We start from the raw sequence: 27,419 nt of genomic DNA on the forward strand, positions 1-27,419 counted from the left end.
AAATAATTTGTGAAACATAATCTTCATTGGTTAAAAATATATTTTTTAACTTAGCAATGGATGTTTAAACAAACACAAAAATAAAATTTTTTCAAACAAAAATAGTTGGGCTGCCATCACTGCTATTAGACTTGCGATTGCTTTTCAACACTGATTCCCATGCGCTGCTGAAACATTCGTTAATTATTTTTAAGATCGCTTCAAAGATGTCCTTCTTACGCAGTGCCGCTGGTTTCCTGGCGCGTGTCAAGGTCTTGGAAGGTGCAACCACAGGTTTGAAATTCGAACTTAAGCAATCCATGTCAGTAATTGCGATTTTCCGGCAGTGCAAACACGGCGCCACATCAAACGCTGGGTTTCGCCGACGTTACGTGAGCTCGCTCACCGGCAGAAGAAACTGGGACCTCAAAAACCAGAGGCGCGGTCCGGATTTCTGGAGTGGAACCAGCGCTCAGAGCTGTTCGCATTTGGCAAGCGATTGGGAGAATCCTTTGAACTGTCCCAGCTACAACGGGCCTTCACAGAGAAATCCTTCGCCCGGCGCGAGGAGGAGCGGCGTCGGAAGCTGGGCATTGAGGAGACGGACCTCCAGGTGCCCGACAACAGCGATTTGGCCGAAAAGGGCCACCATATTGCGCGCGCTTACGTGAATGCCTTTCTGCAGCACCAGCTGCCAAAAGTCCCTAAAGAAGGACTCCAGGCGATTGCTGCTTATCTGCTTAGCACAGAGACCCTAGCTCACGTCTCCTCCCATCTGGGAAGCAAGGATCTGATCCAATCCACGGAGTACCCGCCCACTGCCGAAAGTCTGGCCCAATCCCTGCAGGCGGTGATCGGCGCCCTAGCGGATTCCAGCGGCGTCGAAAGAGCTTTCCTCTTTGTCCGCGATTTCATCTGCACCCAACTGAACCAAAAAGACCTGCTGGATGTGTGGACACCCCAGGATCCCCTCCAACTTCTCGAGAAGATCTGCAAGGAGCGAAAGCTGGGCGAAGCAGAGCCACGCCTGCTCGGAGATTGCGGTCGGAACACAGTGCTGGCCGCCTACCAAGTTGGCATCTACGCCAATCGCCAGCTACTGGGCAAAGGATTCGGCGAGGACCTTAAGACGGCGACGGAAACGGCGGCCATCGACGGCCTCCAGAGCATCTTCGACACCCACGACAACCGACGACCCTTCGACTTTGCTATAAAGCTAGAGACCAAAAACGTGCGACTGGGCTGAGAAACGGAACGGGGTCGTCTGCGTCCTGGTTGATTATTGTAATTTGCACTAAACACATGTACGCAGAGAAAGTTGCGTTTTAAAATCATTTAACTACTAGTGAACAACTGCCTCTTAGTCGCTATCGTCGCGCTTCTTATCGTGGGCAGCGGACGTGGCCGTTGTGGGAGGTCCAATGTCGTCCGGCTTGCTCTCCAGCGAAAAGGGCGGGATCTTGCAATCAAAGGAATAACCATCCTCGCGCTCCAGCCGGAAGGTGCCCCACATATGGCCGCTGGGTGCCTGCAGGCTCACATGGCTGCTGTACTGAAAGGCGGGCAGCCGAGGGCTTAGGATGGGCTCCTGGCCCACCACTCCCCTTCCGCGCACCGTCTCCAAGGTTCCGGACAGCGAAAATATGCGCCAGTGGCGCTCGCGGAGCTGTACGCTCAGCTCTCCAAGGTTCTCCAGCCTGATGCAGTAGCGCCACTAGAATAGGTATCATTATTTTTAGGTAACATTACATATGGCTTCTTTTCGCACCCAATACACAGAGCTGGCAGGCGTCTCGCGGCAGCCCATATAGAAGGGGATCACCGTAATCCGCACGTTCTCCGTGGTCTCCTTGTGCACATCGCTCATGTCTAGCCAGGGATGGTTCTTTTCCTGCCACGCCTTCAGAGTCTCCTGGCCTACGAAAGGCGGATCAGCTTCCGGAGCGTGCGTGAGGAACTTATCGAACAGCTCGTGCTGCAGCGGACTCTTCTCGCTGGAGCTGTAGGGCATAATGTCCTCGTGGGCCACATAATCTAGGCCGGGGATGGCGTACAAGCTGCGGTTGGAGTCCTGGTTGCCTAGGAAGGTTACTGCCTCCGTCTGGGCGCGCTGCAAAGAAAAACAAAGCCACTAAGTAAATTAATGAAGCGAGACAATGGCCTACTTACAATATGTGGACAGTCCCGGGTGTCGATAAGCACCTGGTAGAAGGTTTGCACCTTGCCCTTGACCTCCTTGGGATCCACCTGAGTGGCGGTGCCCACATTGGTGGTGCTTTCCGCCTCTCCGGGCGCGTCCGTTTGGAAGGCGGCCGATGTGGGGGTTTCGCCGCTCTGGACTGTTGCGGCCGTCGGCGGAGAGGAGGTGTTTGCCTTCACCCGGAGCGAAGACTCTTTGGTGCGTTGCTGCTGCGTCGGACTAGCAGTTGTCGTCGAAGTGGCACTTATTTTGCTGGGATTGTGCAGATCCCGGTCATAGACACGGGCTGTCCAGGGGAATAGGATAACGCCGCGGTAGCCGAATATGCGGTGCAGAAAGAGCTGGCCAGTCTCATAACGGTCGTCACGAGCATCAATTAGTCGGCCCACTTCAGCGAGTCTGTAAATAATATGTGTTATGCAATATTCAGGATGATTCAGGACCTGGGTCTTTTCTCACTTGGTCGGGTACACCGCCTGCTTCTTAATGCCCCGCCGCAGCAGGATGTCTACGCGGTGCAGCACGCGCCATCGCTGATCCCACTTGAACACTTGCACCAGCAAGCCCATCGCAGCGCATCCAAAGTTCGCTCGGAATCGCGGGGAACACCTCTTCGATTTCGGCGGGGGAGCTGCGCTATTTATGCAACGATCTGCAGCTTTTTCTGGCGATCGGTTCTCACGTTTGCTTTGCTTCAGGGCTGTACATGTGCTTCACAATTTTGTAGCAGTCTCTAAAATCTCAACATTGTTATGAAAATTTTGATATTGTTTTCGGCACTGAAAAAAAAAACACTACGCGATTGCGCCGAGTCGCCGATAACAACATTCGACTACAGATGATTTCCAGGGACATTTTTTTATGGGATAATCGGTTGAAGTGAATTTTTAATTAAGGTACTCCCACACTGCCTCCAGTTTCCTATCGATTTCTAAACTCGATAATTTTGTCCAAATTGAGTTACGAATTATGGGTCTTTCCATCAAGTGCTAAGAATTTCTATTGAATTTTCAATTCAATTACTTATAGCCATATCCCAGAGATCTTCTCTAAGCGGACCGGTAGTAATTTTTGAAATGTGTAAAAATCGTGTTCCCACACAGCCACCCAAAAAACGCTAAGCAATCAATAATGGCGTGTTTGTTGGCGTTTCCCGCCTATTTTTGATCTAGGTAACATTCTGCTCTGACAACAGACACTTCAAAAGATTACATCTTTTAATCATATTTGCATCTCGTTCTCTCTAATTGCTGACAAACGGACTTCGCCGATCTGATTACTTGGCTTTAACATTTTTAAATACATTAAATTGGCCTCGTTGCAGTGAACAGATTTTCTGAAATACAAGTTGGCAATCTATTTATCGCGTTGCCAACTGATTATTATATTTTACTCCTAACAGCACGCTGTTGAATAACGGCACACAAGTATCGCTAACAGAACGCGTTTTTGTAGCGTCTTGCAGCAGCCACACTATTTCCTTCTTTTCGCTTTCGTTTCCGGCGAAGTAAGTAAAATAAATTTCTCAACGTTTTTCCTTTTAATAATATATAATTTTTTATTTTAGCGGTGTTAATACATTCATCGAACAACAAGGTGGGTTTCCGCAGGCAAAGAAAAGTAGTTCATCGAATTTGGAATCCGGCGAGTAATCTGAATAACCTGCAAACGTCCCAGCCCACGTGCGCAAAATTCAGCTGGCGGAATTAATTTGTGATTGTTTGTGTCCGTGTGGCTCCTTCAGGATCCATTAACTCTGATAGTGACATATAGCTGCAATATATGTGATGGCAATTTATACATCGGCCAAAAGCCGCTGTTCACGTAGTGCATAATTGGACATTTCCAAAACAGCAAAGTTTGCCTCTAGTCGTGTTTTTATTAAGAATTTGTTAAACGATTTTTAAATTCGATCTTAGCCATAGAATGTTGCCTCAGGCCGGTTAAGCATTTTAAGCGGGATTTTCTTAAAATCATCTATTAAATGTTTGTGCTCACCGCGATATTGAAAATATCTTACCAAATTCCTTTCGTGCCAAAAAAAAGTGGCAAGTTCTCAGAACCGGTATTTAAATGAAACTTCTGGTGTTTTTAAAAAGTTTTTTTTAAGCAAGAAAAAAACAACAAAACCTTTTTATTCCGAAACAACTTGTTGTTATTGATGTAAGTGTCCCCTGATTAATCATCCCTCTTCCAATTGCAGGTAAGCCATGGCCGACACACAAGCCAAGTCCGCTGCTGCGCCCAAGGCCGCTAAGGCTCCTAAGGCCGCCAAGGCACCCAAGGCGGAGAAGCCCGCCGCCACCGAGGCCAAGGTTTCCGCCAAGAAGTACAAGCGTCACGGACGGCTCTTCGCCAAGGCCGTCTTCACCGGCTACAAGCGCGGTCTGAGGAACCAGCACGAGAACCAGGCTATCCTCAAGGTAGGGACTATTCCGGCAACTCTTTTATAAGTTGTCACAGAAGTTTTGTTGACGTTCCGAGATTGGCTGTTGAATGATAGTTGCCATTTTTCACGCGAAAATAAATTATTTATAATTGTAAAGTTTACTTCATAATGAAAAATGAAAACAAATAGATTTCTGTGACGTCAATACGTGATCTATATATTATTCGTTACTAATACACTTTTCCATTATAGATTGAGGGCGCCCGCCGCAAGGAGCATGGATCCTTCTACATTGGCAAGCGTTGCGTCTATGTCTACAAGGCCAAGACCAAGAAGTGCGTGCCACAGCATCCCGAGCGCAAGACCCGTGTCCGCGCCGTCTGGGGCAAGGTCACCCGCATCCACGGCAACACCGGCGCCGTGCGTGCCCGCTTCAACAGGAACCTGCCTGGTCATGCCATGGGTCACCGCATCCGTATCGTAAGTTGCATTATATTTCGCCGACATTTCAAACCTCTTAACGTGCTTTTCATCTTTTTGTAGATGCTGTACCCATCAAGGATTTAAGTTAATACCTAACTTAAGTTACTGACCTGCAGGAGAAAAAAAAATCCGTTTTATATTAAATGAAACAATTTAAATTTAATTACAACACAATTTGGTTTTACATGAATGGCGAAAGACTATGAAAATGTATAATGGGAGATTAAAACTTTTCGATCATCGATTTTTTTGGAATTATAATGAAAATAGTTACAAGGACTATTTATAGCCTTAATAATTTGTAAAGGATACGATTACGATCTTAATTATTTACCAGACATGTTTTTTCTGAGCAATTTATTTCTTCAGCTTAAAATCTATATCAGTTTTTACCAATCTGCTTTTAAATGAGCTAATCAAATTTTTTTAAACACTCGAAGGGATCGATTGAAATGTATTAGGTGGAGGGGAATCCAACAAAGCTATGTCCTCGTAAAATTGTTCAGTGTATCTTTCTGTTCGGGAGGACACGAGTTTTATCGTCCCAGTTGATCTTTGCAGCCAAAAAATAATTAGAATTTCAAATTTTAATTAAAAAGTTGTTATCCAAGATTTTTATTTTTTAAAGTCCAAAAATAAAACCCACTTAACGAGAAAAGGAGTAGCGTAGATATACCTTCCATTAGAATATATTTTAATTTACCTTATATTTATAAATATGGGAATAATATAAAATGAATTAAAACTTTCAAGTAGTTTATATTGCAGCATGGCTACATAGTTGCCCAAACCTCTTCGACCAATGCTTACTGTACCTGAATCGACCACCTTAGAAAACGGTATTTTTTGGTATTGTTTTCAATGACGAAATAATGGTAGATATGGTGTCATCACTGTTATTTAATGGCACTCAAAGAACGGTCACACTGCACATCAGCAGCGTGTTGCGGCCCAATCGGATCGAAAGAAAAACAACCAGAAATTGGCCGATATTAGTGCAACTGCATAGTCAAATTGCTATTGCTTGCTGCGGGCGCGTACGAGAGTAATGCGGAGATGTGCGCCGACCTTGCCGACAGCCACTGCCGCCGCTGTTCCACCCACCGACCCCCAAAAGTCGCGTCAACACGTCACCGTTCGAGCCAATTAAAGACTTGCAGTCCCGTTCCCCGTGCCCCCGATCGGCCCTAGATAAGGATTACGTGTATATGCGCGAACAATGGGCATGCAGGACGACCTGGATGGCATCGTTAGGCAGCGTCGCCGGAACCTGAGCCTCCTGCAGCTAATAGCGCTCACCATGGCGGGCTTGGCAGCCCTAGACCCCGTCCAAGTGAGAGCGGCGAATTTAAACGCGAATTCAGATCTCCAGGCAACGGAATCACGCAATCGCCCTGCTATCGCGCACTGCGTGGATCAGGAGGAACGCCGAATTGGACGGAGGTAGGTAGCATCGGAAGGAATACTTACATTTACTAAATGGATAAAGAAGAAGCAGCACAGTGCGTTATGTGTGTGACCCTTTTGCTTGCAGGTTTTATAGGTTCTCGAACATTCGCCATAACGCAGTGCAAGTGTTGTATAGATAGCAGCTAGGCAAATATTAAAAACAATACGTTGTAAATATTTGATTAAACTATTTGAAAAGTGTCTATTTATCCAGCTAAAACGTGGAATTTAAAGAGAACAGTGTTATTATTGGGGCCAGTTCGTGCTCAACACAAAATTCCCGACGAATCTGATAATATGAACCCATTTAGTTAGATACCCTGTTAAATTTTCACTATTTATTTACCCAGCTAAAATGGGGCATTTAAAGAGCTACTGAACACTTTCCTGCTTAACTCGAAGTTGCCGACAAATCTGATAATATGATCCCACTTGGTTCGACCCTTAGCCAACTTTAAAGCCCCATAATCAGTGGACGCGCTTATCAAGCATGCGGTGAGTCATTTGCAAAACTGTTAACTGTTTTATTTTGTTTGCGAGAGACAGTTTATTTATGCACGCCAATCCTAACTGGTTCCGCTGCTTGTTTTCATTTTTTGCGTTTGCTTAAGGTTTTCGTCGAATTTCACCATTCTCCCTCCGTTTTCTTTATTCTCTTGTTTGGAGGGCTCCATTTTTGGGTCTTCAGTGGGCGGGACAGAGATGGCGATAAATGGGGCCAACTGACACTTGTTGCCTCTATAATATTCTTTTGGCGCGGAAACAGCTGAGTGTGTCTTCCTTTCACCCCCTTGTACAAGTCAGCTGGGATGACCAGTGTGACCCTTATACCCGATTGGCTATATCCTTGCACCAGGTGACGAAATTCGTCGCAAACACTGATCAAATTCAGGGACAATAGTTTATGATTTTATGAATACATTTATGTAAATTTTCTTTTACTTCCAATTATTTTCGATTGCGAAATCTGAAGAGCGTTGGTCCCAGAAATTACAAAAAACGATTCAAATAATATTTCAAATATATGTACATACATACTAAAGAACAAACATGAATATTAACTAAAAAAAAAAAACACCTAAAATGTTGGTAATTAATGGCTATGTAACAAAAATTTAATCGATAATGAGAAAAGCGAAAAAATGTTAAGTACTATAACAATATAAAAACCTATCTTATGTTTTTAGGCTAAATGAAACACCGAAACTTGTCATGCAAAAGATGGTCAGGGCTTGTTTTCTTCAGTTGGTAATAATTATTATAAATTATTATACCATTTTTCACTTTTCCGCAGACTCCTTTACATAACCACACTGGACGGGCGACTGAGCGCACTGGACGTAGCCAAGTCCGGCAAATTGCGCTGGAGTGTGCCCACCGGACCCGGGCCGCTTATCTCGTCCAGCATCCACCGCCTCGAGCTGACCAACAATGGACAGTTCGTGCGCATGATTCCCTCGCTGAGCGGAGGCATATACAAGTTTGACGGTGACTCCATCGATCCCATTCCGATCACTGCGGAGCACCTGCTCAGCTCGAGTGCCAAGTTCAGCGACGATCTGGTGATTTCCGGTGGCAAGGAAACTCGTTCCTACGGAGTTTCCGTTCGGACAGGACAACTATTGTATGAATGCTCTTTAAGCGGTTGTGTAAACTCCACGGAGGATGGACTGGCCATTGATGACACTATTAGAGAGACCGAAGAGGAAGATCAGCAGGAGGACGGTGACCAGCTCAGGGACGAAGACGGTTACGTTGTGGGCCATGATCCGCTCCTCGACGACGTAATTGTGGTGCGCCGCCAGACGCAAACGGTGCGGGCTGTCGAATCCCGCACCGGTATGGAGCGGTGGAACTTTAGCGTGGGTCAGCATGAACTGGATTTGGTTCGACATTCCGAATGCCAACAGCAGCCGCGCGATGAGTTGGAACTGGCCGTCCTGGATGTAGACATTAAGGTGGTAGTGCCCGAGGGCATTATATGCGCCTTCAGCAAGAGTGACCCACAGACTGTGCTATGGAAGTACAAGGTGAGTACCATGAATTTAAATATATTTATAGTTATTAATACGTAAAGTTGTTTTTTTCCTAGTTTGATCACCCAATTGTGAGTGCCTGGAACACAAATGCCGCAGACGAACTGAAGCCTATTGATCTGTTTAGCTCGGCACAATGGCTGTGGGACCAGGAGCAGGAGGACAATGAGGTTCCGAATACCCCACAAAGCCCCCCGTCAATCTACTTGGGCATGTACGATAAACAGTTGTATATCCAAGAGTCTATACGTCTACGCCAGGAGATCATGGACCAGACGAGGGTCTACCAGCAGCTCACGGGCGACACCAGCCTGATGCCCAAGATTCCTTGGAAGCCTATAGCCGCCAGCAGCAACTCACTGGTCATCTTCCAAAAAGGTAAAGTGGAGCCTGAGTTAATTGGTGAGGGAACGGGATCCCAAGGAGGAGAAATGGTGCCCTATGATGATCAGAATTTCGCTGTGGCAGCGCAGTCCGTATTGAATGCCTCGGAATTTGTGAATGGTAATGGTTTTTACTTCTATGCCACCGGTGAACTGGAGGGTCCGTCGGAGTGCGGCACCCAAAGCACTCCTAGTGGCGTATCCGCGATTGAAGCTCCAACGCCTCCTAGCAATGCCACATCTGAGGGAACGATAAGCTCCAGCAACAATAGCATCAACAGCGATCTGGGCTTTAGTCTGGACGACATCGATGCGCCCGTGAAGGTGGTAATTCTGTCGCTGTGGTTTTGGTGGAAGGAAATCGTAGTCATCGCATTCACCTCGGCAGTAATCCTCAATATCTTCATGGGACAGCGAACCCAACGAGTGGAGCGGGAGTATCTGGTTATTGAACGCCATGTTCCAGTACAGACGGCCATCGAGGCCACCGAAGCATCCACTCAGGCTCTCCTAGGTCCTGTAGTGCCTATACAGCGCCCTGGAAACCGTTTTAGTTTCCCACCCGGCGGTGGAAACCAGCGCTCTATTTCGGAGTCCACAACGCATTCAGGCGAGCATTACACATCGCGCTTCCAGTCGGACTTCGAGCTGATGCAGTGCCTCGGACGAGGCGGCTTTGGGGTGGTATTTGAGGCCAAGAACAAGCTAGATGAGAACCGGTACGCCATCAAGCGCATAACGTTGCCCAATAAAGATTCCTCAAGACAGCGAGTTTTGCGCGAAGCTCGAACATTGGCCAGTTGCGAGCACCACAACATCGTACGCTACTTCCATGTAAGTACCTAAATTTGTTTGAAATAGTATCATTTATAGTTTTTATACCCGTTACTCGTAGAGTAAAAGGGTATATTGTATTCGTGCAAAAGTATGTAACAGCTAGAAGGAAGCGTTTCCGACCCTATAAAGTATATATATTCTTGATCAGGGTCACTTGCCGAGTCGATATAGCCATGTCCGTCTGTCCGTCTGTCTGTCCGTATGAACGCTGAGATCTCGGAAACTATAAAAGCTAGAAGATTGGCATTTTGCAAGCAGATTCTAGGAGTTCCTACGCAGCGCAAGTTTGTTTCAAAATTGCGCCACGCCCCCTTTAACGCCCACAATCGCTTATATACGATTTTAAAAATTTAAATATTTCGGAAAAGTAAAAATGCAGTTTTATTGTGTTTCTCAATACCTATCGAAATGTAGAAGAAATTTTTCAAATCGGACCATTCGTTAAAAAGTTATGCGTGATCAAAGTTTCTAGCTCCATCTCCCTCGCACTCCCTTCACCTGAGTAACGGGTATCTGATAGTCGGGGCACCCGACTATAGCGTTCTCTCTTGTTTTTTTTTAAGTATTTTCATTTAAATTATTGCTGATTAAGCAAGAGTTTTTGTGTTAGAATACGATTTTTGTTTCAATGTTTATAATGTGTTTTTCTTGTTTACCTAACAGTCCTGGACCGAAACTCCGCCAACTGGTTGGCAGGAAGAAGAGGATCGCAAGCTGCTAGCCCACGAGCTGTCCACCTCCATTCAGATAGAGACGCCCGACGAGAGTACAATGCCCTCATTGGCGGAACAATTGCAGGAGAAACGCCACCAGCAGCTCTTGTCATGGGTCTCCGATGCAGCTAATAGTACGGCCTGCAGCCATGACTTTCCCGGGCACAGCGAGTCGTCACTTAGGAACATCAGGGAGGAGTATGACGACGATGAGGAGGAGGATTCGCTCATTGAGTTTCGCAGCGAGTCCCAGTCGGCAGCTTTGAGGGAGGGGCAGGATGATTATGACGATGATGATGACGAAGAAGAAGAGGTCCAGGACGTCAAGAAGAGGCACCATCGCAGCTCCGTGTCCATCGACATCCATTCGGCCTCATTCGACCTAAAGAACATTAACTACTCACAGCACCAGCTGGTGTCCAACTCCTTTCAAATCGAATCTGTACGCCCCAAGAGCAATGGCAGTGAAGAGTTAGAGGACGATAATAAAGTTCGAAGGAAGCCCCTCACCCTGGCTCTAGCCCAGAACCACAACAACAACGGGAGCCATCCGACGCCCCCGAGTGCTACGATTCAAAACGGAGCAGTGGCCAAGCCCAGCAAAGTGTACCTCTACATTCAGATGCAGCTGTGCCGCAAAGAGAGTCTGCGCGACTGGCTTAGAGACAATCGCTCGGAGGCCAGATCTGCTCACACTGCTGACATCTTCCACCAGATTGTGGATGCCGTAGACTATGTGCACCTGAAGGGCCTGATTCATCGGGACCTCAAACCGAGCAACATATTTTTTTCCCAGGATGGGCAGATCAAGATAGGAGACTTCGGATTGGTTACAGACATGGCGGATATACCCAACCTCGTGGCCAAGTGCGGGGATCAGAGTGGTCTGCCCTCTTGTGCCCGCCACACCCAGCAGGTGGGAACCCACCTGTACATGTCGCCGGAGCAGCTTCTTGGGCATCACTACGATTACAAGGTGGACATTTACTCGCTGGGCCTAATCTTCTTTGAACTGCATGTGTACTTCAGCACCGAAATGGAGCGGATCAAGACGTTGCGTAATCTTCGGGATGGCCAGTACCCCAAGGATTTCAGTGTCAATTACCCGAAGGAGTACGATTTACTTCAGCAGATGCTTTCCGCCCATCCAGAGCAGCGCCCGCAGACCAAACAGTTGAAAAGCCAGCTCCATAACATCCTGCAACTACCCCCCCACCTGTCCGACGGACGCAGCGAGCAGGCGGCACTTGAGGAGCGTGCCAGACGCCTGAGTCGCAGCCGCACCTTTAGCAGCTCTAGCGAGCCGCATCAGTGATAGACCAGACCACATATGCCACGGGCTTGGAGGCCCATTTTGTCAGCGCCAAGTTCAGTCATCAGTTAGCATTTCGCTTGTAAGTTATCCCTCACCTGGCTATGCCTCATTCGCTGACCTCGACCCGGACAAGTCGAAGATTCATTTAATGGGTAACTCTAGATTTGATAAGTTTTGTATTACGTTCACCTTTTAAACTCTTGCGTGTCGCAAATTACCAACAAAATGTCCTTTTGTTTTTAAGACTTAACATAAGGAATTATACATAAATATACATAGAGATGTACTCCAAAAACAGTCGTAAGATTAAGTTGACCTACGATGCAAAATTGTTTGTCTTAGTTTGTTTCTACCTATGTGGCCCAACCAATAGGAGAGTTTGTTTTAGTCGTAGGCGATAAGAGATAAAATAAAAATGTAAAAATAGAAATGGAAATGTTTTCTAATTGCTAACAGAGATAACGGATGTGACTAATTGCTTTAAATGCCTTGAAATATTTTCATTATTACGCCAAGTCACGTCTGAAGCAATTAAATTGGGTAAGGACGCTGAGATTGTTTATATGTTTATACAAAATTTTTGAAAGCGCATCCTAAACAAATAACATAATTGATATCTAAACCTCAAACAGAATCGGCACCATTCTCCTAAAGTTGGGACGTATTGTGAAATATCGTCGAATCAATGTATCTTATTTTTTGAGCTGTTGTTATTTTCCGGTATCACTGAAAAGATTATCAAGAAATCTCTTGTTTTTTTATAAATATACATTTACAACCACGAGGCAAACTTTCTTGTTTCGAGGTCTGTCTCTCTCAAATAAGCAGTGCCAAAAAATTAGTCTTAAGGAAAATAAGTAAGTTAATAAAGAAAATGTATTTTGAAGTAAATCATTTCGTATAGTAAAAAGCGATTAGATCATTTTACAAACCTGTTTTCCTTTGCTTTTTTGGATGTCTTGAAATGTTTTACCCATTTGTATCCTTAACGAAATAATTAAATTTACAACTTATTTTACTTTTATATATCACTTTATTTTGTTTTTATTTACGTCTGTTGCGCATTTTTCAAAAACGTTCTCTACTTTGCTAACGGTTTGTCGTCGAATATTCGCCATAATATTCATGCCCGCAGTGCATACTACACTAAGTACAATTTGTTTGCTTCCGTTTCCGGCAGACATTATATATTCAATTGCTTAACGTTTAGTTTCGGTGCGTTTTTCTTGCTACTCTGTGGTTAGCTCCTGTCCAATTAACAACTTGTCTCTACTTTGCATTTGCGTCATGCCTTTTATTACAAAAAAAATAACAGAGATCATGAACGCCTTTGCGCATCGGTAATACTTATCTAAACGTAGCGGCCTTCACTTAAATTTATTACGTTTGAATGGTTTGAACAAACAACAAGCGGCTGAAGCATTTGATTCGTTAATACATATTTAATTTGTAGACTTTAAATGTTAAGTTGCTACACCTAATTTCTCATCTTGCTTTAATCTGTCGCAGGCAACGCGTTGCTTAAATGTAAATACATAATTCAACAATTGTCCTTGTTGCTTTTATTTTATGTTCGTTTAATACCCTTCAACTGTTTTGCGTTAGCATTTTTATTTTCCAAAAATTAACAGCCATTTTGACGAATCCTTAAATGTTGGAAATCAAAGACTAAAACTTGAACCAAACTCGTACAATTATCGTTACATTTATATATGTGTATATATAGGTATGTTTCATATAAATATGTCGATTTAGGGCTTTAATGGGTTGTTTCAGTTTAGAAAGTGACATGTTATGAACACATTTCTTAAGTTGGGATCAGTTCGGTGATGGATGCGAATGCTGGAAAATTCCCGGTTTGAATCAGTTTAACAAGTAAGCAATTTAAGCTGCTATTTATTTATTATTATTTATCTTTTTATGGTATATGTCCTTTATCAAAGCCGCCAAATATATAATTAATTAATATTATTCATAACAATAATGGTTTATTTGTGTTTGCATTATTATCGATTTTGCATTGGTTAACCTTGAAATAATTTCAAAAAATGTATTTGAATTCATTATTTGTTATCTTAGCTATTTCTAGAATCTTAGCCGAACACTCAACTGGGAGTGGAACCAATTTTTGGCAGTGCGCCCAGTTATATACCTTGAATATCAGTTAGAGCTTACTTATATTGCTGTAAAAGTCGGTTTCCATAGCTTTTCGCAAAGTTCTTCCTTTGAAATCTCTATGTACAAAGTCAGCCTTGATTGCTTTTCTTTTGAGTAGTTTGAGTTATTTGTTGTTGAGGTAAAGAAAGAGATCGGTATGGTATGTATGTGTTTCGGGGACTAGCACTGAATATGGCGATGACCAGTAGATATATCAGTAGAGTGACACATTACCTAACTAATAGATCGGCTGGATCAGTTTGTCATCTCTACACTACGATACACAAACTTTATTTTTGACCTTTACCCTGGGGTCTAACATTATGGAGTATGCCATAATAACACAATCGTAGTTTTTGTGCGCTTCAATCAAGTTGTAATCTTAATTAAGTCTAAGGTTTACTATGAAATATTTGCTTCTGGGTTCTTAAGGCGTCTTGATCACGGCTCCCTCACGACCAAAATGATTTCATTTTTTAATCTTTGAATTTCAATGAACAAAATCATGGTGTTGTTAAAATTCTATTGAATTGATTTGATGTGTATTCAAACTTTATGAGGATTTTGATAGCATGATTGTAACTATTTGATTTCACCGCCTTCGGTCGCTTTTCCAAACACTTAAGGCTATTTATTAAATTGCTCTTATTCGTACCTAGTCCTAAAAGTATTTCTTGTAATTCAGTTTCGGAGACTTGGCTTTACTTGACATTTACTGACGTTTTGTTTGTGGGCCTTAAGAACTAATTCTTGAAATGATCACAACGTTAAAGTATGTTTAAATATATGTGTATAGCTTAGGTTAACTACTTAAGTACTTATACGACTTGGTTTGTTTCGATAACAAGGTTATTCGTTCGTACATAAAATGTATTGTAAATTATGGTGGGATTAATTGCCTATTTACGTTTCACGACTGAAATAATAACCACAGTGATAATAATAACCGTAAAGAAATCAAACTTTTCGCCGGCAATTGTTGCTGCAGCTTGCGGATATCGCTGCATATTCATGGCAACTGCACTTCCTGCCAGCTACTGCCATTGAATTGCAAATGCGGACGCACAAAAGTTGTCAGCAAGGATCAGAATCTCTGGGTGCGTTGCTGTTGCTGGCCAAATGTATCCTCCGTTCGGCCATTTAAATGAGCACAGCAAAAAGCACCCATAAAAGCAGCCAGAAAAATGTTGTAATAATGGCAAACAAAAGGAGGTGGTGGGGAATCGGGAAAGCGGAATGTGGCCACTAAAAATATATGTTAAAATATGCATTTGCCATCGTTGGCAAGGGGCAACAATGTCGTCTTTGTGTATCCTCCTCGGAGATTGCATATACGCCACCTTGCCCCAGCTGCAGCATCTGCTGCTGGTAACGAATTCACTCGGATATAATGCGCCAGATCAGAGCGTTTGCTTAAAAAACTTATGCAACATTTGCTAAAGTATTGTACAGCGTCCTTTATTCCTAGTTGATTGTGAGTACTCAGTGCCAACCAGGCCACCGACCCCGGACACGCCTCCTCCGGCGCCGCCGCCTCCTCCCGTGCTGGTGCAGCCCATTAGTTCACGGAATACGTCGCCGATTTTGTAGTTATACCTGCCGAAGATCCCAAAAAAAACCCAAGTTAGTCCCCGGGCACACATATCGCTCCACAGATGCTTATATCGATTACTCACTGCGCCGAGCACTCGACGTAGCCGCAGCGCCAATGTTTGCGCACCAGCGTGGAAATATCCTTGAGCTCCTGCCAGGCCGCCACCAGGATGTGGGGATGTGCGATAATGGAAAGGATTCAATATTGAGTACTAAAACGCTGAAAACTAATAACTGCGCTCTGTGAATAGCCGAGCTCCTAGCGTTTTGGGCTTAACTGGTCTATTGTTTGGATGCCCTCGCAAAGGGTATTAATGCCATGTTCATATCCAACACTTTTTTGCATTGCAATCTCAATCAGCGTCCATCGGTATGGTCGATATGGATATGTATAAAATTTATGCGATTTACTCTCTCAGCTTAAAAGCTACCGAAATCCATAATAAGATATAAAATCACCTTAAATCGGACTTATTTATCTCTATAGATATATATACAATATATATGTATAACTAATTTGAAAATACTTTGTGAGCCTTAAACATTTTTTTTGACAGGATATCAATTAGAAATGATCTTTATTGTACATCACAAACTATTTGTGCATTCAATTGCAATTTAATAGACTCAGAGTCGTACTATTCACAGTTACAGTTTTGGGTTTATACTTTAACAAGCTTAGCACATTAATAATTTCTTGGCACATAAGCGAATTAAAAGCACTCACCTGCGAGTTGGCCTGCGCCTCAGTCACATTGTCAAACTTATTGCCGACCACAATTATGCTAAAATCACGATGACTGAAACTGTCCAAGATTTGATCTCTCATCGAGCGGCAGTACTGGAATGAAATTAAATGGCGGATGGATCGGGACATTAGGCAATTGTTTAGCTCCAGATTGAGCGGGTAATTGGACGGCACCCACCTGAAATGTTTCCAAATTGCCCATGTCGTAGACCAGGACGTAGGCGTGCACCGTTCGCAGCCCCAGCGGATGTCCGTTGTTCCATTCGGCGAAGTTGTCAGCCGGAAATCGCTTCTGGCGGGATTGCCATTTGCCAATCGGTCGAGTGTTTGTTTTTCATCAGCATATTTCCCCAAACAAACAGGCGAGCAAACAAACATGTGTCCACACGGTCGGTTGAGTTGTGTTTTCGATTCGCATTAATTTGACACGCGTATGAAAAGCAAATATGAAAGCGGAAAAGAGTTTATGGCATTCAATAGTGGCTCACAACTGGCAGAAGTATGACATAAATATGGAAATGCACTAAAACTCTATTTGGATTCGGAAATCTGTCGACTACAAAGTGTTAGTGGGTATTAATGATCATTATCATGTCATTTATCGCTTTTGTTCCATCCCAAAAGGATAGCTACACAATTCTATTGACTTTGGATTGGCTTGGATTATGAACGAACAATTAGTCGAAAATACACCGACCAATTAGTTAAATAATTTTGGATCTTTAAAAAAAAAGTTGTTAAAGTTTAATTATTTTTATTGACACTTCCGAACACCGAAAACTGGATTTGGTTTAGTCAAAATGTGTCTTTGAGTTGCAAAAAATTGAATTTCGAAGTTCGTTTTACGAAGCCAAATTTGCCCAAAGTTCAGTCATTAATTCGACCACTTTATTTCGAGTCTCAGAAAAGTTGAGCAAGTTCAACTGTAGCTGAATATATACTTTTCCTTCGCCTTATCTTATTTATTTAGGTCTTAGCTGACCACTCTTGCGGCTTCAGCAATCTTTACTGCCCACAGAAGTCGCATTATTTGCCCGAGCTCACTGCGGCATTAGTAATGGGATTCATTTATTCACCCGTCTACTTGCGAACTGAATTTTTCACATTTATTAAATGTTGCTGAAACTGTTGTCACAGTTGATACTCAAAGGACAAAGCTCCTCCCACAATGGCCGTACACCGTAGCAGTTACACTTCAACATAATGATGCATTTACTGCGGTTGCGGCGAGAGTTGTCAGTATATAATTGCTGCTCAATTAGTACAGCAAATCCAACAACTCGGACACCCAGAGAAATTATTTCCATAGTTTAGTTGCGAAACACCATTCCAATTACGTTAATAATTTTTAGAGAGCAATATAATCTGTCACATGAACTACGGAATTGTTCTTGTGTTAAACCTGATAAAAACAAGACCGTATCGACAAAATCATCTTAAATTTAGAAAGAAAGCTTACTTTGACATGCCAAAGTCGTACCATATTATTCACTCAATTTTTAATAAATTGTAATTACATGCTTGAGTGAAGTTGACTTAGACGAGAAAGACAGATGTACCCAAAGGATTTTAAAATCATCGAAATGAAATAAAATTTAATACGATTTCTTTTATGGCAGGAAATATTGGTTTTGATCAGAGAGAATTTTAAACTGGTTCGGCAACTATATTAAATAAAAAGGTTTCGGAATGTCCTTACCTTAAGCAAAGCAAACAAAAAAGGATTATACATACTTAACTATCAAACAGATATCAAGTGATGTATGAGTAATTTACGAAATCTTTGAGATCATTTTGCATCGCCTAAATCAGACGTAGTAAATCTAAAAAAAAGGTTAAGATGTTAAACAGTGGGAGTAAAGAATATTTGTTGAACCATTAATTTAATATTTAGTTCTCCTTTGTTTTTGTAAATGTTGTCTTAAGGGGGTATATACCTTTTTCATTTTCAAAAAATCGAAATTTTTTTTTTTGCTTTATCTTAAAGAACAACTTCTTGAGAATATTTCCCAAAATTTTCATAGAGATTTGAGCTGTAGAAAAAAAGTTACAGCGCTCCTAGCCGCGCGCCTCGTCCCCGCCCAAACCCAAACTTGAAACTTTAAACGCGAATATCTCGAAATGGTTTTTTTAAAAATGACTTTGTGGTGATATGGATTGGCGAAAAACTACTGAACCGATTTTCTTCAAATTTTTTTTTAAATGTTCGTAATGAATTTTATTAGTACTTGAACGATCGTTTTTTCATGTAAAAATTTTTATTTCGCCGAAATAAATAGTTTTGTAAGAATTTTTGCGTCCAAAAACGTCATTTTTTGCATTTAACGTTCCCGTATGCACAAAAAAAAAAATTTTTTTAAAACGTTCGTTCAAGTACAGGATATTACTTTAAACTAATGAAATATTTTTATTTTTTCGGTATCAGTTGACCCATTCGTCCTGGGGAATTATCACCGCAAGGCTCTTTAAAAAAAGGCGTTTTAGGGGAAACAGCCACACCTTAAAAACTATTAAATATTTTTTCAAAAATTTTTCCATAAACATTGTCAACAATCTAAACTTTCAGAAAATATAATCATTCATTTAATAAAAACAATAGTTACATACATAAAAAAATCCAAACTTTCCTATTTTTTTCGACAAAAAAAGGTATATACCCCCTTAAGAGACTTAGTTAGCTGGCATGTTAGTGAGCTTCAGGCCTTACACAAAAACTTCACACATTTCTTGTTGATGACACCTTCATAAAATGTTAGCTAATTTATAATACCTTTTAGAAGAGTATAGACAACCAAAAAAAAAACTGGAAGACAAATGTCGGCAATATTCTTCCTCACTGCACTTATGGTTGATTACGTTGAGAGATTTCTTTTACGACAGAGCCATAAATCAATCGCCGAGCAGTTGATTTTCAGATCTTTTTAAGCACAGAGGCGTCAAAAGGCAAATCAGCTGGCAATTTTCCACCACAGGCAGGTGGCCACAGTTTTCCCACTCCGGACACTAATGAGCAGAAAGAGAGATGGAAAGAAAGTGTGCGGCCCACAGCAAGACAGTAAGTAAACGTTATAATTAAATTTACGTCGCAGCGTTTCGGGCGCAAACAAAAGTCAAAGGCCGCCTAGACAAGGACATTTTAAAGTAACAAACAGCAAAAATTTAGTGTTGCCTGTCTAGCTGTTTACTGGCCGAACTTGGTTATCAGAATTTTAAAGTTACCTAATCAACTTTCCTATGGAACGTCAAAGGCACAGCTTTTCCTCCTCTGATATCAAGTTAGTTAAAAGGGGTTTGGATGTCTCTATTTTTAATCAACTTTATGCAATATATTTTTGAAAACTGATGCTCATGCAGGTATTTATGGTCTTGCGGAAGTGCAAGAAAAAATATGTTAAATTTTGAACTTTATCAGATATAATTTGTTATTGTATCTATTTTGAAACGGACCAGTAAATACAGTCCAGGTAATTATATTAAATTATATTATTCATAAAGCTTTAATGTTAAGCTAATATTATTCCTGTGGCAGCCCCAATATCATCATATTTAAAGATTTAATAAAAAATATTAATGCTCAGATGTTTAAGTTAAAATATGTTAAGAGTTATCACTCTCAAATGTAAAATAACTATTTTTGGAGATTTTAAAATCTAAATAAAGCTAGAAAGTAGTGCAAAGACACGAGTCGTCAACACTAGTACCACCCTTAGTCCCAGTCCCCAACTCGTGACCCCGTGCACGGGTGGACAGCTCAAGGGTCCGCATTCCTTGGCGCCTTTGCGTCTGGTCCTCCGGCTTTCCAGTTCTTCAGTTCATCCCCTTCGCGACTTCTTGTGTTTGGGTATTGTGTCATTCCGGCTGGCAGACAGTCGACGCCACTCCCGTCGGGCAGTAACTTAGCTAGATTTACGTTTTTGATTAAATTTCATTTAATTTGCGCTTCCCCGCCGCGCTCTGTTGTGATTATTGTTGCTTTGTTAATTAACGGGCTGCGAGCTGGCTTGAAATGCGAGCAGCTCCTTAGCCAAGATTCTCGATGTCTTTTAGCCCGGTTGTAATTGTTGTAATTGGTGCACTGTTGGCTTTGAGCCAAGATTGATGGGACACATGAGGGCTTTGGAAGCCATCGAGCTAATGAGCTAAACTCTTGAAGTTTGCTTGGCGACCTGCCTGGGTTTTTCTCATCTGAATTTCTAGGCCACCAGGTTCAATTAGTTATTTTATTTTTGTCATTTTTGGATCGATAAAGTAAACAAGCTTTAGCTGTCGTTGTGAATATGAATAGTTTTTATCCAATTACTAGCACAGTCTTTTCCTATGTGTAACAATTTGCAGAGGGCATTATAATTAAACTGTTTTTCTAATATAATGTTTTTGGCCCGTGGATACCGTTAAAATCTGAGAATTTTATCTTTAGCTTATTTATATCTGACTTACTGGTCGTATGGTTCTAAGCAGCTTATTCATAACAAACAATGACTAACAATGCAATGTTCAAAATAAGTAAAATATATTAAAATTCTACAAAATATAAAAATTTAAGTTACAACTGCATGTAAGATGCAATTATTTTAGCAGATTTAAAAAGTATACATATTAGTTAGTGGCGTCTTTATTGTGTAATATTTAGCGTAGTTTAAAAATCAATTCTTGTACACTGTTTTAGCATCGGAAACTTAACAAATATATTTTTCCCTCTTTTAAAAAGAAATTCAGAATTGGCAAGTGTTGAATTATCTAAAAAAAGCTTTTCGACATATTTCAGAGCCCATAGGCATGTTAGTCCGGTTCATTGAGTACAGCCCCTTATATTGTCATTTCGAGTGGCTTTAAGGAGCGTCGCTCACTTTGAGAAAACAATGGCCAACTAAATGGCCTCCTGTTCGTACACAAACACACAGAAAACATCTGTTCCCGCTTTTCCCCCTGCATTTGTAAATGTGTATATGAGCGAAAATCTGTTGGAAAATAAATGCTGTTTGTACAAGTGGAAACCATTAAGGTGGACTTTGAGTTATGACTGCCAGGCAGTGCACTTGACGATGAAAAATTTACCACAATAAACAGGCGACGGCGTTTCCAACCTGAGAGCCACAGTCCCTGAACGAAGTAAAAAAACCCTGTTGGCCCGCTTTTAGACAACAGTCAGCCATTTGGTCAGCACAATGGACGGACAACAAAGAGTATAATAAACTGGGGGAGGAAAGGCTGTACTCGAAAACAAATTCACGCCAAAATGGACATGAATAAGTTGAAAGGCATTGAGAGGTGGCGCTGTCGCAAAGGGGGTGGTGCGGGTCGCCCAGCACGTAGTTAATACGACAATGGATGTGGTTGGCTGACTGCCCGACTGCCAACTGCTTTTTGTTGCTTGTCAACTCTTTTGGTCCGCTTGCCATTTCAATTCCTCCCGCCGTATCTACTGGAATTTGTGGGGCTGGGTATTGGTGTGGCTGCCATCGGGCTGGATATTCTTTGGCGACTTTGTCAGCTCAGCTCGGCACACACTTGGCCCAGTTCCCGATTTGCTAAGCCAACGGCTGCTCCACATTCATTCAGCCATGGAACAAAGGATGCAGTTGTCTTAACCGATGTACGTAGGGCCAAAAAATATAACCTGGTATCTTTCCAATTTCCACGATAAATGACATCAAGGATTTTTTATAAATCGATGAGCGTTTGCCCAAGTATAATTTATGTTGGATGTTATGCCCTTGGATTTAGAAATCATATTACATACAATATTAACCATTTCTTGTTAACGCTAAAGAAACTACAAAATGCAGAGCTTTTCAAGAGTATGTTACTCTATAGTACCATAAACCAGTGTCCTTTTACTTGGAAACTCAAGCTTTGAATATCTAAGAATGGCAAGGGGGAAAACCAAACAGCAACTGGCCTTGTTCAGAGTGTGCTCCCTAAATATTTTATGATAGTTAAACGTGGCAGACCAAAAGACAAAAAGCGGCGGTATTGCAGAATGGCCGAATAGTGAGATGTAAGACGGTGCAGGCAGTGGCTGTGGAATCTCTTTCAACAATTTCGGTGTCAGTTTGTGATTTGTGGTCTGGCGAAACTACTCCTAATTGCCTAAGTCTTATGGCAGGTCCAGAGACCAACCAAAGTAAGTTCTAAGTCCAAACAGGAAAATGGGGACTCTTGACCTCAAAGCTTTTTACATAGCCAACTGGACTCACAAGATAAACGGACGAAAATGTAGTCGGCCATAGAGCCAAATTTTACTGCCCATAAATGGGTAATATTGTAGTTCTGGGACAATTTGACTGCAAGAAGCAGAGTAGTTAAATATTGATAATATTCAAATATTCGTTTAACTGGCATCGTAAACGGCTGACGCTGACCACCATTTACCTGGACACTCTTGGCTGGCAATTTAAAAATGTATTCTGGCTAGCACTTTTATGGGCCCAACGGGGCTTTAATAAAGTCAACAGCGCGTGCTGGTCAAACAATATTTTTGCAGAGATGGTTGTGGAGGATTGCAGGCTGCTGAAATATCCTATCTATAAATATGTAAAACTACCTTGAAAAGTTCATAATTGAAAAACTTGTAAAAAGTTGGTAATAAACTATAAATGGCATATTCATAAGACAACTAATAAATTCTTTTTCGATTTGGTTAGTCTTAATCATACGTGTTTTATTTTTATTGACCAGTAAAATTAATTAATTATAATTGAAATACTTTATTGTATATTTTCCTCCGTTTCTTTTAATAAAAAATCAAATCGACCGTTCAGATTTAAAAATTGAGCTGCCGATTCGTTAAACATTCTTTCCATGCCTAAAGTGTTATGCAAAAATTCCGAATAACGAAAAAAAGGAAACCCACAAGAAAGTTTTCCCGTGGCAACATCAGGAGTAGCGCCATTTGGTGTTGTGGTTGCTTGTTTTCCGCGTTGTTGTAAACTGTTGCTCAAGGCACTTCTGGTGCGATGATTATTAAAAACACGAAAAAGCTTACTTTGGCAGGAAAAAGTTTTTAACACATTTCAAGCTTAAAAAAGTTAAATCATTTGGTAAGATACAATTTGTCTAAGCTTATCCAAAACGATAACATGAAAAAGTCATGCCAACTTGTCTACAAGGCAGCAATTAAATATATTCTTTTATTTTAGTTCAAATAAAAATTTATTGCTTAAATTGTATAGAGCATCAATTGAATATTATAAAAAAATATTTTTAAAAAGTTGCCTTTAAAGAGCATTAGAAGTTGTAGATAAAGTGCCTGCGTGAAGGGGTAGAAGATGTTCCATTTTGAATTTCCCACTGTTCAGTTCGTAGAGAAAATGCAGAAGGTACCACTTTCAGTCTAGACAGCACCGTCAGCAGGCTCATGAACAAGAAAACATCGCAAGAAGACTTAAACTGTCTCCAGGTTAATATTTATGCTGGACAGACAGGCAGATTGCAACTGGTTGGGGCTGTGGATCTTTGAGCCAATTTAGATTATTTAGCAATTTATTATGGCGAGCGGGCAAGGGATGGAGAATTTTGTAATACATCAGCACCATGAAATTCACTGGAAAATTGCATAAAAATAGTTTGTACATATTTTTACAAAATTCCCAACTACGGCCGCGCCCTGACAGTGGGCAAACTTTTAACTAAATTACGGCAAAGTTAGAAATTGTGGCAGGGTCTGTGGCTGGGATGGATTTATTGTGGGCCTGGGGCTGCCAGGTGGCAGGTGCTAACTCACCTGGGGCGGAACGTCCAGTACCATCAGCTCACGTATCCAGGTGTCGCAGACCAGACAGTTTTTATAAATCTTGCGATGCGTTGTCGTCTGATGAGTCCTGGGGAAGTCATGGTAGAAAAATTGCTGTAAATAAGCACGGAAAAACACAGTCAGTTGCATGTTTGCCCAAATTAAATATTATTATGAGTGTAAAATGTTGCTCATGCGACACGTGGGTAACCAATGAATATAAAAATTAGTTTTTTTTTTGGCAAATCAAATGGCTCCATAAAAACTCTGCCCAAAAGCAAGCCAAGCTAATATTTTTTCAGTTTTTTTACCCATTGCTTGCTTTTTCTATGTTGAACAAACATTTTAAATATGCGCTCTGAGCTTTTGCATGAGGTCCTTTGGCCGGCTAAATCTCACAAAAACAGCCACACATATTTCATGGACATTTTTAGCTTATTAAAATTGTAAGCGCTTAAATGTATGCTTTGGATTTTATGTTCTCTCTGGTCGTGTAATCATAAAAAGTACTATAAGCACATGAGGCGCTTGGTAATGTTAATATGAGCTATATGTGTAACGGAGCGTAGGATTCGGAATAGAGAAATATAATTAAACATGGCTTAGGTTTAAGCAAGGCAATCCGAACATCCCATTTAAATACATTTAGAAATGGGTTTTTAAAAGCCGAATTGCTTTAAGACCAAAGGGTAAGTTTCGTGAGCAACTGATTAAATATATAAAAGATTTAATTAATCATTTTTTCTTAAATGTTTCCGGATTGTGCTATCATTGCTTGTGAATTCTACTAACTTTCTATTTAATGTGTTTTTTTAAAGCTAGAGAATTATAATTAAATATGGCTTTTGTTCAAGCAAGATAATCTTTATCTTCAGATTATCGTACATATAAGCTTTCATATTAACTTATAAGCAGAAATAGGTTTATAGTTATATTAATACTAAATTAATGGAATTATAGAAACAGTTTTAAATGAATATTATCTCTTTCTCGCTTTTTTTTTAATTGTGCTATAATTTTTCAAAAAAATCCAAGCACTTTTCTTTGCAATCCTCAATTTTTACTTTAATTTGTTAATAAATTTTTAGATCCCTAACGCTGCGCTTCACTAGCTCTTTATTAATTCTTGCAGAATTTTAGAAACAGTTTCAATTAAATACCATCTCTTTCCTTTTTTCAAATTGTGCTATAATTTTTCAATAAAATCCAAGCTCTTTTCAATAAACTCCTCACAATCCTCAACTTTCACTTTAATTTGTTAATAAATTTTTAGATCCTTAATGCTGCGCTCCACTAGCTCTTTTAAGCCTCGGTAACGAGCCATAACTCTAATCCAAAGCTCATAACGCACACGCGGGACTTTTTTGGATTTCACTCTGCCCCGTGGTCGAAATGACCCCATTAACCCGCAGCCTTTTGAGCGAGCCGAGCTGCCTTCAATCTCCTATTGGGTCTTTACTCTGGGGTCCGGGTCCAAGGAGACGAAGTTGCCAAAGCAAATCGCAGTCAACGGAAAGCGTCCTAAAAATAAAGCCAAGGCCGACGGAGATATAAAATTCAGTTTGTAAAAAAAGAAAAATGATAATGAAAGAGGGGAAACGCAGACGGGGTGGGGAAGATTTTGACTGTGGCCGGTTGGGTGAGGGACTGTGTGTGCGGGTATCAATGTACGCAATGGGTATCAATGCATGAGCTGAATGAGTGGCAGGCTCAAAGGATATTTAACGCCTGATTGCGTTTTAAAGTGATGCCTTGTCGGTCCAAGAAGCCATCGACTAGATTTCCAATTTACCATTTTCCTGATTGTATACACACAGTGAAAAATAAGTCAAAAAGCTGTTACTTTTTCCATGTTAAATAGCTAAGCATATTTTGGAAATATATACCCATGTATAAATCATATCGGAAATTGTTAATAGATAAAATTACCTATGAAAATTTCCGAAGTGATGAAATATTAAGATTTAATCTCTCAGTGTTCATGTGTGATGGGTTTGGCTAATAATAAAGTCAAGTGAAAATCTTTCGGGGCTTCTCTCGCGATCCCACTCTCGTCTAATATAAATGCAAATTCTTTTCTGCCAATCAGCACACCCATTGTTGTCAATGCAATGAAATCAGATGCAATTTATGCGCACTACCATTCAATTACCGAGCGCCCAAAAGGGAACCGACAAGGCCAACCACCGGAAGCGGAAGTGGCCGCATTGGGAGACCAGAGAGACAGCGAAATGTCACCGCTGGTTGGCCTAAAAGGGCGAATGACTTTAAAATTATACGCTGCACACACAACCACTTTCCCCGGGGAAAAAGGGGGCGGAGGTCGCCGGAGGGCGTGCCAAAGGGGTCAGATCGCAGCGCTTGGCATGACATCGATTCACATCTCATCGCTTTTATGTCCCTGCTCCGCATATCATTGAGTTTTATTTTTATTGAACTGGTAATTGAATAAGAAATGACATTGATGGTCTCTCCCATCTCGCTGTGGTCTCCAGGTCCTGTTTCCTGTTTCCAGTTTCGAGCTCCGTGCTCTTGCTCCTTGCTTCGTGCTACTTTCTCCGTGCCACTTTCTCCGGGTCGTTGCCGTTGCCGTTGTCGTGGCCGGCTTTGCGCCTCTTTATGCTTCTTGCTGCCCCATAAAGTGCGGGACATTATCTGCCACATAAATAAGCACGCCGGGGATCCGAGCAGCTTTTCCAAATTTACCCAAATAGATATTCATGGCGCACTTTTATTGATATGATGCACTGCGTTTTATTTCTGCCTTTTATTCGCTGGAATTAGCGCAGCTTATTTTAAAATTTTGGGTGGGCAATGTGAGCCAGTGGGGAAATGTCATGAAGTTAAATCACAAAAGAACACTAAAATAAATTTAAAATAATGTTTAATTTGATTTATTTTACTCTTTCCCAAGCTTTAACAATATGTCTCTTAGTCATTTAACAGAAAATTATCACAAATATAAGATACCCGTATTTCCAATATCTGTTGCCAAAAATGTGGCCAACACAATTTATTTTGTATTTTTTGGTAGTTATAAAATATCTCAGGAACTTAAAAAGTTTATGACTTTTTAGGTTCCCGCTCATTCTGCGCTGTAACTTAAAAACGATAGCCAAAGTTTAAGTTAAAATATTTATTTTGCCCAAATTTTAAATCGAACGGAAAAAAATAACAAAGGTTGCTTTGATTTTTTGTCAAACTACTCAGTCCTACTTTGTACTTCAAGGATATTTATTTGATGTTATTGTCCTTGTAACAGCAAGACAAAACCGACTGCCTCGATTTGCTTTATCTTGTTATGGCAATTAAGTGATTTGATTTCGCACTTTTCGTTTACACGCCTATTACATTTACGCAGCAATAATAGTTTGGGCAATGTTTAATGCTTCAACCTCTTCCAGT

General features: G+C 41.3%; 5 protein-coding genes across 6 annotated transcripts in view; 3 read left to right on the top strand and 2 right to left on the bottom strand.

The window, feature by feature from the left end:
• The first annotated feature begins 137 nt into the window (after positions 1-137).
• Positions 138-1,329, top strand: LOC108046742 (39S ribosomal protein L44, mitochondrial). Its single transcript, XM_017126613.1, has 2 exons — positions 138-273; positions 327-1,329. The coding sequence occupies exons 1-2, from the start codon at positions 207-209 to the stop codon at positions 1,223-1,225; spliced, it is 966 nt and encodes a 321-aa protein (XP_016982102.1). The 5' UTR covers positions 138-206; the 3' UTR covers positions 1,226-1,329.
• Positions 1,218-3,015, bottom strand: LOC108046732 (polymerase delta-interacting protein 2). Its single transcript, XM_044457239.1, has 4 exons — positions 2,639-3,015; positions 2,149-2,578; positions 1,748-2,089; positions 1,218-1,693 (listed from the first exon to the last, which is right to left on the bottom strand). The coding sequence occupies exons 1-4, from the start codon at positions 2,746-2,748 to the stop codon at positions 1,340-1,342; spliced, it is 1,236 nt and encodes a 411-aa protein (XP_044313174.1). The 5' UTR covers positions 2,749-3,015; the 3' UTR covers positions 1,218-1,339.
• A 594-nt stretch (positions 3,016-3,609) lies between these two features.
• Positions 3,610-5,214, top strand: LOC108039756 (60S ribosomal protein L35a). The gene is made up of 5 exons (XM_017116842.2): positions 3,610-3,686; positions 3,747-3,775; positions 4,383-4,602; positions 4,821-5,048; positions 5,112-5,214. The coding sequence occupies exons 3-5, from the start codon at positions 4,390-4,392 to the stop codon at positions 5,133-5,135; spliced, it is 465 nt and encodes a 154-aa protein (XP_016972331.1). The 5' UTR covers positions 3,610-3,686; positions 3,747-3,775; positions 4,383-4,389; the 3' UTR covers positions 5,136-5,214.
• A 738-nt stretch (positions 5,215-5,952) lies between these two features.
• Positions 5,953-12,808, top strand: LOC108039755 (eukaryotic translation initiation factor 2-alpha kinase). Of its 2 annotated transcripts, none has more exons than XM_017116840.2 (4): positions 5,953-6,494; positions 7,795-8,530; positions 8,593-9,753; positions 10,420-12,808. In XM_017116840.2, the coding sequence occupies exons 1-4, from the start codon at positions 6,271-6,273 to the stop codon at positions 11,782-11,784; spliced, it is 3,486 nt and encodes a 1,161-aa protein (XP_016972329.1). In that variant the 5' UTR covers positions 5,953-6,270; the 3' UTR covers positions 11,785-12,808. The 2 variants fall into 2 exon arrangements, with proteins under 2 accessions (XP_016972329.1, XP_016972330.1); XM_017116841.2 differs by lacking the exon at positions 5,953-6,494 and adding an exon at positions 6,583-6,995.
• A 118-nt stretch (positions 12,809-12,926) lies between these two features.
• The window catches only part of LOC108037762 (ras-like protein family member 10B), a 43,896-nt gene continuing 29,403 nt past the window's right edge, over positions 12,927-27,419 (bottom strand). The window contains 5 exon segments of the mRNA XM_044457240.1: positions 12,927-15,537; positions 15,618-15,685; positions 16,262-16,375; positions 16,461-16,574; positions 24,006-24,128. Of these exon segments, the coding sequence (XP_044313175.1) occupies positions 15,378-15,537; positions 15,618-15,685; positions 16,262-16,375; positions 16,461-16,574; positions 24,006-24,128 (579 nt within the window). The 3' untranslated portion in view covers positions 12,927-15,377.

This window comes from Drosophila rhopaloa, unplaced genomic scaffold, assembly GCF_018152115.1.
Source record: "Drosophila rhopaloa isolate 14029-0021.01 unplaced genomic scaffold, ASM1815211v1 contig_155, whole genome shotgun sequence".
Lineage (NCBI taxonomy): Eukaryota > Metazoa > Arthropoda > Insecta > Diptera > Drosophilidae > Drosophila > Drosophila rhopaloa.

Excerpts from the sequence above, each read along its gene's own strand:
- LOC108039756 (XM_017116842.2), top strand. The coding sequence starts at position 4,390 with ATGGCCGACACACAAGCCAAGTCCGCTGCTGCGCCCAAGGCCGCTAAG. Across the intron at positions 4,603-4,820 it reads AGAACCAGGCTATCCTCAAG|ATTGAGGGCGCCCGCCGCAA; the intron begins GTAGGGACTATT and ends TTTCCATTATAG. Across the intron at positions 5,049-5,111 it reads TGGGTCACCGCATCCGTATC|ATGCTGTACCCATCAAGGAT; the intron begins GTAAGTTGCATT and ends ATCTTTTTGTAG.
- LOC108039755 (XM_017116840.2), top strand. The coding sequence starts at position 6,271 with ATGGGCATGCAGGACGACCTGGATGGCATCGTTAGGCAGCGTCGCCGG. Across the intron at positions 8,531-8,592 it reads CTGTGCTATGGAAGTACAAG|TTTGATCACCCAATTGTGAG; the intron begins GTGAGTACCATG and ends TTTTTTTCCTAG. Across the intron at positions 9,754-10,419 it reads ACATCGTACGCTACTTCCAT|TCCTGGACCGAAACTCCGCC; the intron begins GTAAGTACCTAA and ends TTTACCTAACAG.
- LOC108046742 (XM_017126613.1), top strand. The coding sequence starts at position 207 with ATGTCCTTCTTACGCAGTGCCGCTGGTTTCCTGGCGCGTGTCAAGGTC. Across the intron at positions 274-326 it reads CTTGGAAGGTGCAACCACAG|TGCAAACACGGCGCCACATC; the intron begins GTTTGAAATTCG and ends ATTTTCCGGCAG.
- LOC108046732 (XM_044457239.1), bottom strand. The coding sequence starts at position 2,748 with ATGGGCTTGCTGGTGCAAGTGTTCAAGTGGGATCAGCGATGGCGCGTG. Across the intron at positions 2,090-2,148 it reads CCCGGGACTGTCCACATATT|CGCGCCCAGACGGAGGCAGT; the intron begins GTAAGTAGGCCA and ends TTTTCTTTGCAG. Across the intron at positions 1,694-1,747 it reads CTGCCAGCTCTGTGTATTGG|TGGCGCTACTGCATCAGGCT; the intron begins GTGCGAAAAGAA and ends TACCTATTCTAG.